Consider the following 18,217-nt stretch of genomic DNA (forward strand, 5'->3'; position numbering starts at 1 on the left):
CTTACAGTTGGGATGAGGTTTTGATGTTGATGTGCTGTGCCTCTTTTTCTCCACACATAGCAGTGCTCCAGACAAAAAAAAATGACCAGGAGCCATTGGCTCCGAAACTAAAAAATTTAGGAGCCAAATTACATTTTTTAGTCGCGAAATTTAAAATGCATATAATTTAAAAAAAAAGGACTTTGAGAAGATGAGACGCAGGTCACAGTAGTGAACCAGCACTACATATAGGAGAAAACAGCACCACATACCTCTCACATCCAGGGACATCTTCTGGGGGACAAGGTGACTAAAAATGGCGAATTGCGTGGTTTAGAGTTTTTTTTTTTCTGTTACGGCCTTCACCGAGCGGAAATATTTTTTTATATTTTAAGAGCTCACACTTTTTGGGACGTGGCGATATGTAATATGTTAATTCTTTATTGTTTGTAAATTTTATATGTAAAACTGGGAAGGGGGCCATTTAAACTTTTAGTATTTTGGCGTTTTTTTTTGTTTAACTTTTTATTTAATAACCATTTCTTCCCTTAGGACTAGAACCTGGATCTTTTCATCCCTTGTGCTATTCACCCTGATAGAGATCTATCAGGGTGAATAGGATCTCACACATCTCCCTGCTGCCCTGTGCTCTGTGCACACAGCAGCAGGGAGCTGAACATGGCAGCCAGGGCTCTAGTAGCGTCCTGGCTGCCATGGTAACGATCTGAGCCCCAGCAGTGTAATCTGCCACTGCCACCAATGGAGGGGATGGGACCCTGTGGCCACCATATAACAATGGGAGGAGACTTGTGGCCAGTGATAATGAGGGGGGGGGGGGGGGGGGCACTTGTGGCCAGCGATAATGAGGGGGGGGGGGGGGGGCACTTGTGGCCAGCGATAATGGGGGGGGGTGAGGCCTGCATCAGCAATGAATGAAATTAAAGAGGACCTTTCGTGGGTCCAAAAAATATTAACTTATTAGTAGCAGGCTGCATAGAGCGGCACCCAGGGATCTAAGTGCACTTACTATTAGTCCTGGGCGCCGCTCAGTTCACCCGCTGTGGCCCCCAGTAATTTCAACATTCAGAGCAAGGAGGAGGAGACGCCAGTGTCTGTCCTTCCCCCTGACAGCAGCGCTGACCAATCACAGCGCAGAGAGAGGGAGTTGTTTTTTTCTCCCTCTCTCTGCGCTGTGATTGTTTAGTGTTTTACGTATCGTAGATTCGCTAACAGGGATGTTAGCATATGCCAGAGACTTTTGTAAGTCTTTAGCTGACACTCTAGGATTCTTCTTCACCACATTGAGCAGTCTCTTGCAGTCATCTTTACAGGACAGCCACTCCTACGGAGAGTAGCAGCAGTGTGGAACCTTCTCCATTTATAGACAATTTGTCTTACCGTGGACTGATGAACAGCAAGGCTTTTGGAGATACTTTTATAACCCTTTCCAGCTTTGTGCAAGTCAACAATTCTTAATAGTAGGTCTTCTGAGAGCTCTTTTGTGCAAGGCATCATTCACATCAGACAATGCTTCTTGTGAAAAGCAAACCCAAAACTGGTGTGTGTTTTTTTATAGGGCAGCTGTAACCAACACCTCCAATCTCATCTCATTAATCTCATAGTCCAGTTGGCTGACACCTCACTCCAATTAGCTCTTGGAGATGTCATTAGTCTAGGGGTTCACATATTTTTTCCACCTGCACTGTGAATGTTTACATGGTGTGTTCAATAAAAACATGGTAACATTTAATTCTTTGTGTGTTATTAGTTTAAGCAGAGTGTGATTGTCTATTGTTGTGACTTAGATGAAGATCAGATCACATTTTATGACCAATTTGTGCAGAAATCCATATCATTCCAAAGGGTTCACATACTTTTTCTTGCAACTGTATCTATCTTTGTCTCATCAGCATAAATCTGCTGAAAAAAAACTTCACAATTCTGATGTGACCAGAGCCTAAGGCTACTTTCACACTTGTGTTGATAATTCCGGTATTAAGATCCGGCAGAAGATCTCTATACCGGAATTAAATCCATTTTGATTTTGCACATCAGGGTGCATCCATTCCGTTAGGATGCGGTTGTGTAAAATCAAAATGGAAAAAAAACGGATCAGTCACTAAATACATTGAAAGTCAATAGGTGACAGATGCATTTTTTTGGGCTCCATTGGATGGAGATTAGTTTTTCCAGTGCCAGAGCTAAACGTTAACAGCTGATCAGCGAGAGTGTGAGATATAGGACCCAGCAGATCTGATATTGATGGCCTATCCTAAGGATGGGCCATCAATGTTAATATCATCAACATACTGCTTAGGGTACATTTACACGACCATAGTGTTTTGTGGACCAGCAAAACACGGATAATGGCCGGTATGCTTTCCGCAATTTGCGGACCGCACATGGGCGCCGCTATCATAGAAAATGCCTATTCTTGTCCTCAATTGCGGACAAGAATAGGACATGCCCTATATTTTTTTGCAGGGCCGTGGAATGGAACTATAGATACAGACATCACACAGTGTGCGGTCCACATCTTTTGCGGTCCCAGTGAAATTAATGGGTCCGCACCTGTTCCGCATAATTGCGGAACGGATGCGGACTCATTCATACAGTCTTGTGAATGTAGCCTTAGGCTGAGTTCAACTTGGGTGATTGTCAGCCAAAACCAGTAGTGAAGTCTCCACAGAGCTAAGGTATAAGGGAAAGATCTGCACATGTTCTCTGTTTTTGAGCCGCACCTGGTTTTGGCTCACAATAAATGAGGGCAATAACTTAACAAATAAATCAAGTGTGAATTCAGCCTTACAAAAAGAAAGTACACTTCTATGTTTTCAGTTTCTGCCTAAGTGGTTCTTTTCTTCTCAGTTGTCCTTACCCAATGTGGAAGTTTTCCCTCGGGATACAGTTTACGGATTTCGGTTACTGAAAAGTACGCTGGCAGAAGGCACGCATTTCTGTCTAAAATGTACGCTACAACCTGGAACAGAAAATGTTATTCAGTCTTCTGAAGCAGAGAAGCGATCTCTTGTTCTACAGGCGTTTAGCACAAATTATCAAAATGGACATTTCAATCCAAAAACTATTTTTTATGTACATCTCAGGATTTAACAATCCATGTACACAATACAGCAAAGCAGACTGCTTTAGTCTCTTATCACATAAACCAGCATAATAAATCATATGTACAACGCCATGGAATGAATGGCGCTTTAATAATAAATATTAATATACAGGGAGTGCAGAATTATTAGGCAAATGAGTATTTTGACCACATCATCCTCTTTATGCATGTTGTCTTACTCCAAGCTGTATAGGCTCGAAAGCCTACTACCAATTAAGCATATTAGGTGATGTGCATCTCTGTAATGAGAAGGGGTGTGGTCTAATGACATCAACACCCTATATCAGGTGTGCATAATTATTTGGCAACTTCCTTTCCTTTGGCAAAATGGGTCAAAAGAAGGACTTGACAGGCTCAGAAAAGTCAAAAATAGTGAGATATCTTGCAGAGGGATGCAGCACTCTTAAAATTGCAAAGCTTCTGAAGCGTGATCATCGAACAATCAAGCGTTTCATTCAAAATAGTCAACAGGGTCGCAAGAAGCGTGTAGAAAAACCAAGGCGCAAAATAACTGCCCATGAACTGAGAAAAGTCAAGCGTGCAGCTGCCAAGATGCCACTTGCCACCAGTTTGGCCATATTTCAGAGCTGCAACATCACTGGAGTGCCAAAAGCACAAGGTGTGCAATACTCAGAGACATGGCCAAGGTAAGAAAGGCTGAAAGACGACCACCACTGAACAAGACACACAAGCTGAAACGTCAAGACTGGGCCAAGAAATATCTCAAGACTGATTTTTCTAAGGTTTTATGGACTGATGAAATGAGAGGGAGTCTTGATGGGCCAGATGGATGGGCCCGTGGCTGGATTGGTAAAGGGCAGAGAGCTCCAGTCCGACTCAGACGCCAGCAAGGTGGAGGTGGAGTACTGGTTTGGGCTGGTATCATCAAAGATGAGCTTGTGGGGCCTTCTCGGGTTGAGGATGGAGTCAAGCTCAACTCCCAGTCCTACTGCCAGTTTCTGGAAGACACCTTCTTCAAGCAGTGGTACAGGAAGAAGTCTGCATCCTTCAAGAAAAACATGATTTTCATGCAGGACAATGCTCCATCACACGCGTCCAAGTACTCCACAGCGTGGCTGGCAAGAAAGGGTATAAAAGAAGAAAATCTAATGACATGGCCTCCTTGTTCACCTGATCTGAACCCCATTGAGAACCTGTGGTCCATCATCAAATGTGAGATTTACAAGGAGGGAAAACAGTACACCTCTCTGAACAGTGTCTGGGAGGCTGTGGTTGCTGCTGCACGCAATGTTGATGGTGAACAGATCAAAACACTGACAGAATCCATGGATGGCAGGCTTTTGAGTGTCCTTGCAAAGAAAGGTGGCTATATTGGTCACTGATTTGTTTTTGAATGTCAGAAATGTATATTTGTGAATGTTGAGATGTTATATTGGTTTCACTGGTAAAAATAAATAATTGAAATGGGTATTTGTTTTTTGTTAAGTTGCCTACTAATTATGCACAGTAATAGTCACCTGCACACACAGATATCCCCCTAAAATAGCTAAAACTAAAAACAAACTAAAAACTACTTCCAAAAATATTCAGCTTTGATATTAATGAGTTTTTTGGGTTCATTGAGAACATGGTTGTTGTTCAATAATAAAATTAATCCTCAAAAATACAACTTGCCTAATAATTCTGCACTCCCTGTACATTACACCACAACTACATTACTCAGAAGTATTTATAAGGAGTTACGATTACGATGACCTATGTCTGACTACGTGGCAGAAGAGTGATAAAAGTGCATTGCAGGGGCCGATATCAACTACACTCAAAACTGAAAGTGCAACACCAAGAAGGAAAAGTCACTGAATTATGGAAATCTCTGGATCGATAGACATGTTAATTATATGCAAAATGATAAAAAAAAATAATAATATTCAGAACATTTTCATTTAATCAGTTTCGAGTATGAGCACCACGTGCAGAAATACACACACAGGCCTTAGGATGCTATCAATGAGATTATTAATGGTAGCTGAATACACTTGGCCACGAGAATCAAGATCCGCCACTGGCAGTTCCCTTTGCAATCACCAACCAATGAAGTCCCAGATGTGCTCAATGAGAGACAAGTGCGGAGATGCTCCAGACCATGCCAGCATATTTAGGCTTCTCAGAGTAGCACGAGCAAAAAACACCGGCTCCAGGGACACTATGGAGACATGGCTGTACCACTGGTTCCACTACCAAATCAATGTAATGTCGAGCAGTTAGTGTACCTGAAGTGAGGACTAGAGGGGTCTGGCTACCACACTATTATGCCACCCCACACCAAAATCCCAGGATTAGGACTGATGTGACGTTCCCTTGGTAAGACCTCTACATGGCCTTGCCCACGTGGTCTTCTGACCAGTTTCCGGATATCAATGCATGAACAAAAGCAGGACTCATTGCTGAAGAGGATAGACCTCCATTGCCATCTTGCTGTACACCATAATAGCCTTTGAGAGTGGTGGCATGAGGTAAATTGAACACCTGGAGCTGGACGTCTGGATTGTAGTCCAATGTCCTGCAAACACCTTCTGATGGTTTCTGTAGACACAGTACAGAATGGATCACTACACACCATTCTTCTAATCAGATGATCCATCCATGCAGAGGTTCGCCTCTGTGCACCGGTTGCTTACATTCCAGTTTATCGCCATTCTCCCAGCTACCGGGACACACAACACCGAGCAGCCCTGACATCTCAGACTAGGTGCATAGCAATCTGCTGGAGTGATAAACCAAGGTCTTTCAGTTCAGGAATTCTCTCCCTTCATTTGTGACAAGTGTCGATAACCGGCATGCCGACGAACAGGAGGCGTCCCACAATCATCCAACATGACAATCAGATGTTTCAGTTTTTATGTGGCCAAAAAAACTTTGCTTTCAATCAGGTTTTTATGCCCCTCCCACATGTCACAGATTGGAGCTAGGTGCTAGAAAATGTGCGATTTGCATAACCTTACCACTTGACCTTCATTGTTTTGCAATGTCAATGTTGAGGAGTTTATCTACATGAAATATACCTTCGGAGATATTGTCTTTAGGAAAAAAAAAATATTACAAATTACCTCTCTTGCTGCTAGAAGCTGCTGTACAACAGCAGAGCTCACAGTGTTCGGAATAGTATGAATTTTCTCCACTATCACTCTCAAAAGATCTCTTACTCCCTGCCAGAAAGAAAAAAGAAAAAAATATAAATAAAAAAAAACACTAAACAATTTGGAATTGTTAAATACACTTTAATTTAGAATATCAGTACCAAAAATTATGTAAAGGGTCAATCGTTATGGGACAGTTGATCTTTCTACCACATTTAACCATTTAAGTGCTTTTCCCACCTCAAAACATTTATAACCCATATAATAATTCCTGTAGATATGCAGTTGATGTTGGTGAGGGAGTAAATAAAACATTTTAATTTTTTTTAGTTGTTCATTGTACAGTATAATACCGTTTTAACTACATTCTACAGGCCGATAAAACTGCAGCAATTCCAAATATGTTTGTTTTTTTCCCAAACATTTGATTTCTTTACTACAGGGTTTAATAGACACATACAACATGGCAGACCTTGGGGGCTCTTGTTTCAGCCGCCGTGGCGCCACTTAGGTTTCATGATCACTAATCACCCATTTCTATCAGTCATAGAATTGTGTTATGTTCCGTGGTAACGGAATCCATAACGCAATTCACCTTTTACCACCAAACGAAGCGTGAACGAATTTCATAACATGAAATTCGCTCATCTCTGCCTTTAATCACATATTTCCATTCCAAAAGTTCTCTCTGCTCCCGGCCTCCCGGTCAGTTACAACCAGATTCGTTGCCTGTTCTTTCATCTTGATACAACAGTATGGCACTCTGTGCTAACCACAACATACTGTCTTGGAGTGCACTATATTAGCTTGCCCATGGTAAAATATAACTGCGGTCGGAAATGTTTACTGCGAATGGACGGCTGCATTAATCTGTCCACGATTTTACTATGTGCAGTGGCACGCATAGTTTATAGAATTACTATCAACCACTTGAACTTTTAGAGTCAAGAAAACAGATCAGTAAAGTATTGATAAAGTAAGATAACAAGTGGCCGCCCCGTCTAAAGAGTTCATTGCATAGGATCAGAGTACAGGGAGTGCATTATGCTTGTTGTTGTTCAACCTGCTCACATCTGCGTCACAGGCTCATATCTGACAGAAAGAATAGTGCAACGGGTCCGTCAGGCACCACTGATACTAATGGGTGTTAAGGATATGACACAGAGCTGTGTTTTCCCTTTATAAACAAACCACAAAGCAGATGTGAACAGAGCCTTTAAAAAAAACTAATGCAGCTGCGGTGCTGGACAATATACACATAGAGGACGGATCTACAATTTCAACATTATGGGGCAAATTGACTAATCCTGACTAATATTTAGACAGTCAGTTTGAAGATAGGCCAAATTTATCATGGGGGCTCACACCAGATAATTCATGTAGTGCATATTGCTAGAAGTAAGGGCACTTTCACACTAGCGTTTTTCTTTTCCAGTGTTGAGTTCCGTCCTAGGGGCTCAATACTGAAAAAAAAAAAAAAGAAGATCAGTTTTAACCCAATGCATTCTGAATAGAGAGCAATCCGTTCAGTATGCAGATGTCTTCAGTTCAGTCTTTCTTAAGTTTTTTGGCCGAAGAAAATACTGCAGCATGCTGCAGTTTTCTCTCCGGCAAAAAATCCTGAACACTTGCTGGAATGCCGGATCCAGCATTAATTTCCATTGAAATGCATTAATAACGGATCCGGACCCAAGTGTTCCGGCAAAACAGATCCGTTCTTTCCGCCCGCCATGCGCAGACCATTAAATCTGTGAAAAAAATAAATACCGGATGCGTTTTTCTGGATGACAACCAGAAAGACAGATCTGGTATTGCAATGTATTTGTGAGAGACGGATCCGCATCCGGATCAGTCTCGCAAATGCATCCATTTGCGTCCGGAAAGTACCCCAAGACACTTCTGTCCTAGTTTACACATTTTGCTGTATTAAAAAGGGAACAAAATCTGAAGCATGGGTGAGGCTAGACTCTGACCGTGGGGTTGATGACTCCAGCTCACAGTATCATGTTGACCCTAGGATTAGGACTACATACCTTATAATCAACACCACCAATGATTTTCAGGACAAGTTTAAATGTTAACACCCAGAGTTGTGTCCTTTCCCATTCCAAGGCATCCGAGTTTACCAAGGCCTCACAAACCATTCTGAGGGGAAAAAAACATAAAGCTCTTGTACTATGTTGGTAGTAGGGCAACTGTAGTAGACACTTCAAAACAAGACGGCCTTTATATTGTATTAGCCGATATGGAGTATGGAGAGGGAAACAGTGGGTCATGGTTGCTCGACATGGGTGTGACTATAGCCATAGTACTTGCCATGGTGCCCAGAGGTTGCAGGAGCCCAATCAGGTGCAGAAAGATTGTACCTTTTTGTGAGGAATAACAATATGGCTGCTTTTTGCTATAATGTGAGTATTTTGATATATGGTGCAATTACACATCTTTAGTTACTGCCATTTATGCTCGGTTTTTAATTGTATTACATTAGGTGGTGGGGAACCCATCTTATTTTGCTATGGGGTCCTATGAATTAAAATTGGTATCCGACTGACCCTCAGCAGATCACCAGCTATCGGTAGCTCTTTTCCCACATACATTAGAACAGCGCTCTCTCCTTGTTGTAAGGCACAATACACATTAGCAAAATATATTTAACCGGAATGGAAAAGAGGGGGTTAAGAAAAATAAAGACCCTGAAGGGTTGTGCCACCTCACTGTTTACGTCGTGAGACAGGATGTATCCAGGTAGTAGGGCTTCTAGAAACTGATGAGCGAGCAGGTGCTCCGCTGTTCCCATAACTCCCATTCTGTACCTTCCAGAAGTAGCTTCCACTCACTACAATAAGAGTTATGCAAACAACAGAGCACCACCCCACTTGCCTGTTTCTGGCAGCCCGGCCAACTGGGGTCAGCGCTTAGTCCCATCTTGCTGAGGAAACCGCGACATGGGACAAACTCTTTAAAGAAGTTGTCCGCTTTTTTTTATATTGATGACCTATCTTCAGAATAGGTCATCAAAATCAGATTGGCGGGGGTCCGACTCCCAGAACCCGCGCCAATCAGCTGTTTACCTGCTCGCTGTCTGAACTGCAATGGTGAGCAAGTGTAATTACAACTATGGCGTCCCCATTCACTTCAATGGGACAGGTCCTTCCTATTCACTTGAACAGGAAGGAACTGTCCCTTTCAAGTGAACGGGACGACTTGGGCTACTTTTACACTTGTGTTTGGTGTGTATCCGTCATGGATCTGCACAGATGGATCCGTTCAGATAATACAACCGTTTGTATTATCTTTAACATAGCCAAAACGGATCCGTCTTGAACACCATTGAAAGTCAATGGAGGACGGATCCGTTTTCTATTGTGCCAGATTGTGTCAGTAAAAACGGATCCGTCCCCATTGACTTATATTGCGTGTCAGAACGGATCCGTTTGGCTCAGTTTCGTCAGATGGATACTAAAACGCTGCAGGCAGAGCCTCAAGACCGGAATGGAGACAGAACGGAGGCAAACTGATGCATTCTGAGCAGATTCTTATCCATTCAGAATGCATTAGGGCAAAACTGATCCGTTTCGGACCAGTTGTGAGAACACTGAACGGATCTCAGAAACGGAAAGCCAAAATGCTAGTGTGAAAGTATCCTTAGGTGTAATTACACCTGCTCACCACAGCAGCTGCGACTGCGAGCTGGTAAAGAGAGCAAAGAAGGCAGCGCAGACTTCTTTCTCTTCAAACAGCTGATCGGCAGGGGTGCCAAGTGTTGACTCCCAGCAAATCAGATATTGATGACCTATCCTGAGGATAAGTCATCAATATGAATAAAGCGGAGATGAGAATCACCAGTGACTACAGTATTCATAGTCACTCTCAGGAACAGCTAATATATGCTTTTCAATATGATACAGTGGACAAAAGGTACTCGTGTGGAGTGAAATCACAGCCAAGTTTTGCGGTGAGCAAGATCTATGAAACAAAGGGGTGAAGGTTAGGTATGATAGCTTCGAGTGTGTGAACAGATGTTACTATTAATCAGTATCTCATGAATGTTTGATCCAATCAAGGGCAAGTCCTGCAATGCATTCTGGTTGGAGTTATACAATAACTAAGTCTTAATAACAAGTCCCCATCAAACCATTACCATACCTCGGAGGAAGGACAGCAGTTTCTACAGCCATAGCCAGGCAGTCGTACAGGAAGGAGATTCGTTTTGGACTGTGTTGCCCATGAATGAACCTTATGATCCACTGCACACATTGCTCATGAGAATCCTGAAGGAGTAAATAGTTAAAATAATCTTCTAATTAAGTATATATTAGAAAATATAGTTTTGATAGAGATAAGTGCTCACAAAGATCATGTCTAGGCAGATCATGTAACAAAAGGGTTTCCGTCATGGGAAAAATCGTTATGTAGCTGACTGACATTAGCAATGTGCTAATGTCAGCAGTACATAACAGTGCGTTTTATAACTCCCTGCCCGCCGCCGTTCTCTTAAAAAATGGACTTTTATAATATGCTAATGAGCCTCTAGGTGCTATGAGGGCGTTGCTGCAGCACCTAGAGGCTCGGTCTACTCGCCGTTTGGCACGCCCACTTGATTGACGTTGTTCTTCTCCACATCGTCCTCATAATCGTGCGCCGTTCCGTTTAGTATTCGGTGCAGTGAGTGAAGGACGCCACATTATCCGCCACTGATCCCCATTGCCAAAAACATTCTGCAGTGTACGTTTCCTACGCTTTGCATAGGAAAACTTAGACTACACTTTCCTATACAGTAAAAAAAAGTATGCTGATGCCTACTGGCCTAGCATAAGGCCTACAGGAACAGCCTGTATGTACACTGGGCAACAATCGTGCAATTAAAAAAAACAAAAAAAAAAACACAACTGATGTGAACTAATGGGGTCATTTATCAAACTGGTGTAAAGTAGAACTGGCTTGGTTGCTATGGGCTAACTAATGACCAAATTTATTTTTAGAACTGGTATAATAGGTGTTCTAACCAACTAGCAGCACAGCCAGAATGCACAGAGAATATCGCTCTTTTTCCATATGAGAATATGTACAACGATTGTCACAGCGGAAACACATGCAGACCAGAATTCAGCATGTACACAAACATGGGTCATCCAAGCGTCAGCTACCCATGGCGTCAGGCAAAGCAGCTTCTCATGTGAAGCACCAAACTAGAGTAAGAGGGTAGTTCTATAGCCGCGCACATTGTGTGAGAGGAAGTAAATAATTTTTTTTTATGTTCTGTATCTTAATGAGGTATTCCAGTTACATTAAAGGGGTTGTCCGGGTTCAGAGCTGAACCCTTATTTTCACCCAGAACAGCCCCCCTGAGCCTAGTATCGGAGCATCTCATGCGCCGATGCGCTCCCGTGCCCTGCGCTAAATCGTGCAGGGCACGGGCTATTTTGTTTTCAATAACACACTGCCGGGCGGTAACTTCCGCCCGGCCGTGTGTTCGGTGACATCACCGGCTCTGAGGGGCGGGCTTTAGCTCTGCCCTAGCCATTTTACTGTATGTCACGGTATGTCACCGGAACTCCTAAAAATGCCTTTGCCCTGCGCGATTTAGCGCAGGGCAAAGGAGAGCATGAACTGCTCCAATGCTCATGTCAGGGGGGCTGCCAGGGTGAAAATGGAGGGATGTCCGGGTTCAGCTCTGAACCTGGACAACCCCTTTAAGTTGGTGGATAGGGTATAACTATTAGATTGGAGAGGGTCCCAGTGCTAGGATTCTCACCAATCACAAGAGGAGGGATAGGAGATTTAGTAATTTTTTTTAAATTATTGCATTGTACTCATTTTTATTAATATGGAGCCTTTTTTTCTGTACAAAGCTGAGATGCTCTAGTAGCAACCCCTAATCTCTGCTCATTTATTGATAAGAATGTGGCATAAATAAGTGTTTATGACCTCTCAGTAGTTTTGAGATTAGGTTTATTAGATGACCGGCACAAAGTAAAAGTACCAGTCACACAGCTAGAAAAACAGTTGTGACAGAACGGCTCAATATTTTTAACCTCCTCCCGACCGCCTAACGCAGGGATGCGACCTGCGGGCGGCCGGGTTATTCCTCCTAGACGCATCGGCGCGTCATCTCGTGAGAGGCGAGATTTTGCATGAAAGCGCGTGCATTCACAGCAACACTAACCTGAGAAGTTGATCTACAGCCTGCCAGCAGCGATCATTCGCTGGCAGACTGTAGATGCGATTTTTTTAACCCAAAAAGGTATATTAGACGCTGTTTTGTTAACACATCTAATATACCTGCTACCTGGTCCACTGGTGGTCCCTTTTGCTTGGATCGACCACTAGAGGACACAGGCAGCTCTGTAAGTAGCACCAGTCACCACACTACACTACACTACACCCCCCCCGGTCACTTATTAACCCCTGATCACCCCCTTGTCATTGGTCATCCCCCTGTAAGGCTCCATTCAGACGTCTGTATGTGTTTTCGGATCCGCAAAACACGGACACCGGCAATGTGCTTTCCGCACATTGCGGACAAGAATAGGACATGTTCTATAGGCTCTACAAAAAACGCAGTGTTCGCTCGATCAGGCCTAATCTTGTGCGCACACTTGCGTTCAGTCCGCCCCACCGCAGTGACAGAATATTTTTTTTTTCTGATCACTGCAAAAACACAGTAAAATCGCTACAGCGCTATAAAGATCACTTTTGAGAGGCATGGCGAGTTCATAGAAGATTTATTATTATTTTTGGCACAAGTAAGCGGAAATTGATTTTATTTTTTATTTTTATTTTTTTCTTACAAAGTCTTGTATTGTACAATATTCCACTAACTTGTGACAAAGAATAAAATCTTACATGAACTCACCATACCCCTCACGGAATCCAAATGCGTAAAAATGCCCTGTGAAATCCTAAAGGTACTCATTGGAATTTGGGCCCCTTTGCGCATCTTTGCTGCAAAAAAGTTTCACACATGTGGTATCGCCGTACTCAGGAGAAGTAGGGCAATGTGGTTTTGGGTGTATTTTTACATATACCCATGCTGGGTGAGAGAAATATCTCAGTAAATTGACAACTTTGTATTAAAACAAAAATGTAACAAGTTGTCATTTACAGAGATATTTCTCACACACAGTATGGGTATATGTAAAAATACACCCCAAAACACATTGCCCTACTTCTTCTGAGTACGGCGATTTCACATGTGTGACACTTTTTTGCAGCCTAGGGGCGCAAAGGGGCCTAAAATCCAATGAGTACCTTTTAGGAGGGCATTTTTAGACATTTGTATTCCAGACTTCTTCCCACGCTTTAGGGCCCCTAAAATGCCAGGGCAGTATAAATACCCCACGTGTGACCCCATTTTGGAAAGAATACACCCCAAGGTATTACGTGAGGGGCATGGCGAGTTCATGTAAAATTTTATTTTTTGTCACAAGTTAGTGGAATATGAGACCTTGTAAGAAAAAATTTAATAAAATCATTTTCCGCTAACTTGTGCCAAAAAAAAAAATATTCTAGGAACTCGCCATGCCCCTCACGGAATACCTTGTGGTGTCTTCTTTCCAAAATGGGGGTCACTTGTGGGGTATTTATACTGCCCTGGCATTTTATGGGCCCTAAAGCGTGAGAAGTAGTTTGGAAACCAAATGCGTAAAGAATGCCCTGTGAAATCCTAAAGATACTCATTGGAATTTGGACCCCTTTGTGCACCTAGGCTGCAAAAAAGTGTCACACATGTGGTATCGCTGTACTCAGGAGAAGTAGGGCAATGTGGTTTGGGGTGTATTTTTACATATACCCATTCTGGGTGAGAGAAATATCTCTGTAAAATGACAACTGTGTATACAAAAAAAAAAAAAAAAAAAAAAAAAAGGGGAAAAGTTGTCTTTTACAGAGATATTTATCTCACCCAGCATGGGTATATGTAAAAATACATCCCAAAACATATTGCCCTACTTCTCCTGAAGATGGCGATACCACATGTGTGACACTTTTTTGCAGCCAAGATGCGCAAAGGGGCCCAAATTCCAATGAGTACTTTTAGGATTTCACAGGGCATTTTTACGCATTTGGATTCCAAAGTGCGTAAATTTTTTGCACCATAGATTGTAAAAGCTATAACTTTTACCCAAACCAATAAATATACACTTATTGCATTTTTTTTTTATCAAATACATGTAGAACAATAAATTTAGAGAAAAATTTATATAGAAATGTAGTTTTATTTGAAAAATTTTACAACAGAAAGTGAAAAAGGTCATATTTTTGCAAAAATTTCGGTCAATTTTGATTAATATAAAAAAAAAAAGTAAAAATGTCAGCAGCAATGAAATACCACCAAATGAAAGCTCTATTAGTTAGAAGAAAAGGAGGTAAAATTCATTTGGGTGGTAAGTTGTATGACCGAGTAATAAACCGTGAAAGTCGTGTAGTGCAGAATTGTAAAAAGTGGTCTGGTCATTAAGGGGGCCTGAGGTGGTTAATGAAGACCAATTGAAAAAAAAAAATGACTGATGACAAAAATGAGTAAAATGCAATCAAACAAAAAAAAAATTCTAATTCCCTCCAAAAAGGTATACATAGCCTTTTATGTAACCGGAATACCCCTTTAAGAAAAGGTAATAAAGCTTAATGAGGACAACATACCTGAGGAAGGTCACTCCAGAACTGTCTAAATGCACCAAGGCAGCTGATAAGCTTCGTCTTTTCATCTTCTGGTGTGTCCATAAACATACTGCAAAAATACAAATGTTCTTTTAACACTTTAAGGCAGTGGTTCTTAACCTGGGTTCGATCGAACCCCAGGGGTTCGGCGAGTCAGTCTCGCGGGTTCAGCCGCCGGCCCTGGGGGGCCGCTTTGATAGGTGGCTGCCACAAAATATTTATTTCCTGTTACTCAGACTCCTTTTGCGCCCGCTGCGGCTCATGATCAGAAGAGCCGAGCGAGCGCAATGATTTTGCTTCCGCCAGCCGCTGGATGTGAGCGGCATATGACGACATGACGTCATATCTGGCGGCTGCGCGGCGGCGGATCTAGTGACTGCACAGCATGGTGGCGGCGGCGGCATCCTGTCCCTCCTGCACACAGACACCGGCATCATTGAGCTAAGCTGACCTGTTGTACTACAGGTAAGAGTAAAGGGGCTTGGAGGACCTATTGTGTATTGTATTTAAGGGGTCAGCATTGTATTGGAGGGGGGTTAGCAGGGGTTTTGTTCTTTGTTCTTTATGGTTTTGTTCTTTAATGGTTTTATTCACTTTGTGCACCTATGTATAAATATATACCTATGTTTTGAATTTGAAAAAATCATATTTAATTTTTCCAATTAAGAAGGGTTCGGTGAATGCGCATATGAAACTTGTGGGGTTCAGTACCTCCAACAAGGTTAAGAACCACTGCTTTAAGGAGTTATATCTAATCTACACAGCGCAAATTTGAAACTTTAAAACCCCCATTCACACAGAAAATCCTGCATGTAATTAGGGTATGTTCACACTTATATCATAGTTTCTAACAGTAATTGCTGGATATGATTAATATTAATGGGTGCGTGATGGATCCAAGTTATAACAGCACAGAGTCTGTTTTGATAGGAAAACTAGGCTTATTCTACCTTTCAAATGTGTCTAATGGGACAGCCAGTGGAGGCTCTGACAAAATGTGAACAGAGCCTTAAAGGGGTTATCCAGGAATTTGATATTGATGGCCTGTCAATACCAGACAGTTTGAACTCAGACTCCTGGCGCCCCGCGATCAGCTCTTTGTAGAGGCCGCGGTCTGAGTTCAAACTGTCTGGTATTGACAGGCCATCAATATCAAATTCCTGGATAACCCCTTTAAGGCTCTGTTCACATTTTGCTGCGGTCTCTTCACAGATTAAGCACAATGCTGAGCAGCTATGCTTTGTAGCTCAACCCCATTCACTTGAATGGGAACTAGCTGGGCCTAGGCCACGTGACCGATGTACAGTGATGTCACTAGCCTAGGAAGAGGGCTAAGCTCTCCCAGCCTCAATTAACAGCTTATGAGCGGGGGCCCCGAGAGTTGGACCCCCGCAGATCTGATACTGAAGACCTATGTTGAGTATAGGCCATCAATTTCAAATGTTCAAATGTTGTACCGCTCATTCATCAGGCGATCTGCAGCACCTTTAGACGGGCCGATTAATGGAAACGAGCATTCGTTCCTTATAAAAAGCCGAACAACTGGCCGTGTAAACACAGCATGAGTTTGTCGCTCAATGCGACCGCAAGGCGTAGACGTTAAATGGCCATCCCCTACCTTTGGTCAAGTTGTTTACAAAGGGCCACAAGTTTCCTATAGTGGGTAAAGGGTTCAAACTCCCACGGAGCTCCCACGGTTCCCAGCAGAACTGTATGCATTATTAATCTGCGCACTACTTCTATAAAAGACATCACAATGTCTTCTATAGAAAAGACATTGAATGAAAAAAGAAAGCACACAATCCAAGGTGTAATACCACAGGCAAAACAGGAACGCTAAAGAACATTCCCACCCACAAAAACTGACAATCCATAAGGACAAGGGGTAGATATAAGAGAAGTACAACCCCCCCCCCAGCTTATTCCCCTTTAAAACGCTGGCCGCTGCCGTCACTATTACAGCAGTGATCAGTCAGTTTTGCCTGAAAGTACTGCCCATGCTGCCCACCCACTTCACTACGGGCTCCTCGGCAGTCGACAGCCAAGTGAATCTTCCCCACAGGCACCCCTGACCAGCGCCCCCCTGCGTCACAGGCACCCCTGACCAGCGCCCCCCTGCGTCACAGGCACCCCTGACCAGCGCCCCCCTGCGTCACAGGCACCCCTGACCAGCGCCCCCCTGCGTCACAGGCACCCCTGACCAGCGCCCCCCTGCGTCACAGGCACCCCTGACCAGCGCCCCCCTGCGTCACAGGCACCCCTGACCAGCGCCCCCCTGCGTCACAGGCACCCCTGACCAGCGCCCCCCTGCGTCACAGGCACCCCTGACCAGCGCCCCCCTGCGTCACAGGCACCCCTGACCAGCGCCCCCCTGCGTCACAGGCACCCCTGACCAGCGCCCCCCTGCGTCACAGGCACCCCTGACCAGCGCCCCCCTGCGTCACAGGCACCCCTGACCAGCGCCCCCCTGCGTCACAGGCACCCCTGACCAGCGCTCCCCTGCGTCACAGGCACCCCTGACCAGCGGACCTTGCGTTACAAGCACCCTTGATCGCCGCACTCTGCGTAACAAGCAGAATAAGTAGTATTAGTTGCACACACCAACAACATCAACAGGGTTATTTCACAAAAGGGTGAAGAATTTGGAGAAGTGAACAATATAGGACAACAGAGCCGATTTGAAAACAATTCTCCAATTCTGCTCACTTTCCTATTCCGTTATGTTGTCCTAGATTGTTCCCTTCTCCAAACTCTTCACCCTTTTGTGAATAAGCCTGTGAGCGTCTGTTCATTGGTCTTCTTTAGTGACATTTTTAACATATGGGATTATTTACACAGCCCTGGTGTTTGCTGAAACTGCTTTAACCCTTTGGATACCAGAGGTTTTTCCGTTTTCACATTCGTTTTTCTTCCCTATATTCTGCGAGTCCTAACTTTTTTTTTTTTTTCCGGTCACATAGCTGTGTGAGGGCTTATTTTTTGCGAGACAAGTTGTACTTTCTAATGCCACCATTAACCCCTTAACCGCCTCCGGACCGCCTAACGCAGATGTGCGGTCCGGAGGCGGCAGCCCTGCGCAGAGTGACGCATATACGCGTCATCTTGCGAGGGCTGAGATTTCCTGTGAGCGCGCGCTCACAGGAACAGAAGGTAAGCGAGTGGATCTCCAGCCTGCCAGCGGCGATCGCTCACTGGCAGGCTGGAGATCTGATTTTTTTAACCCCTAACAGGTATATTAGACGCTGTTTTGATAACAGCGTCTAATATACCTGCTACCTGGTCCTCTGGTGGTCCCCTTTTGTTAGGATCGACCACCAGAGGACACAGGTAGGTCAGTAAAGTCGCACCAAACACCACA

The 18,217-nt window shown here is 43.6% G+C and overlaps 1 protein-coding gene across 1 annotated transcript in view; it reads right to left on the reverse strand.

Annotated features, from left to right (window-relative positions):
- The window catches only part of MED23 (mediator complex subunit 23), a 100,844-nt gene that overhangs the window by 63,509 nt on the left and 19,118 nt on the right, over window positions 1-18,217 (reverse strand). Inside the window, 5 exon segments of the mRNA XM_044288675.1 lie at window positions 2,858-2,959; window positions 6,172-6,270; window positions 8,235-8,346; window positions 10,348-10,472; window positions 14,842-14,929. Of these exon segments, the coding sequence (XP_044144610.1) occupies window positions 2,858-2,959; window positions 6,172-6,270; window positions 8,235-8,346; window positions 10,348-10,472; window positions 14,842-14,929 (526 nt within the window).

This window comes from Bufo gargarizans, chromosome 4 (genome assembly GCF_014858855.1).
Source record: "Bufo gargarizans isolate SCDJY-AF-19 chromosome 4, ASM1485885v1, whole genome shotgun sequence".
NCBI lineage: Eukaryota > Metazoa > Chordata > Amphibia > Anura > Bufonidae > Bufo > Bufo gargarizans.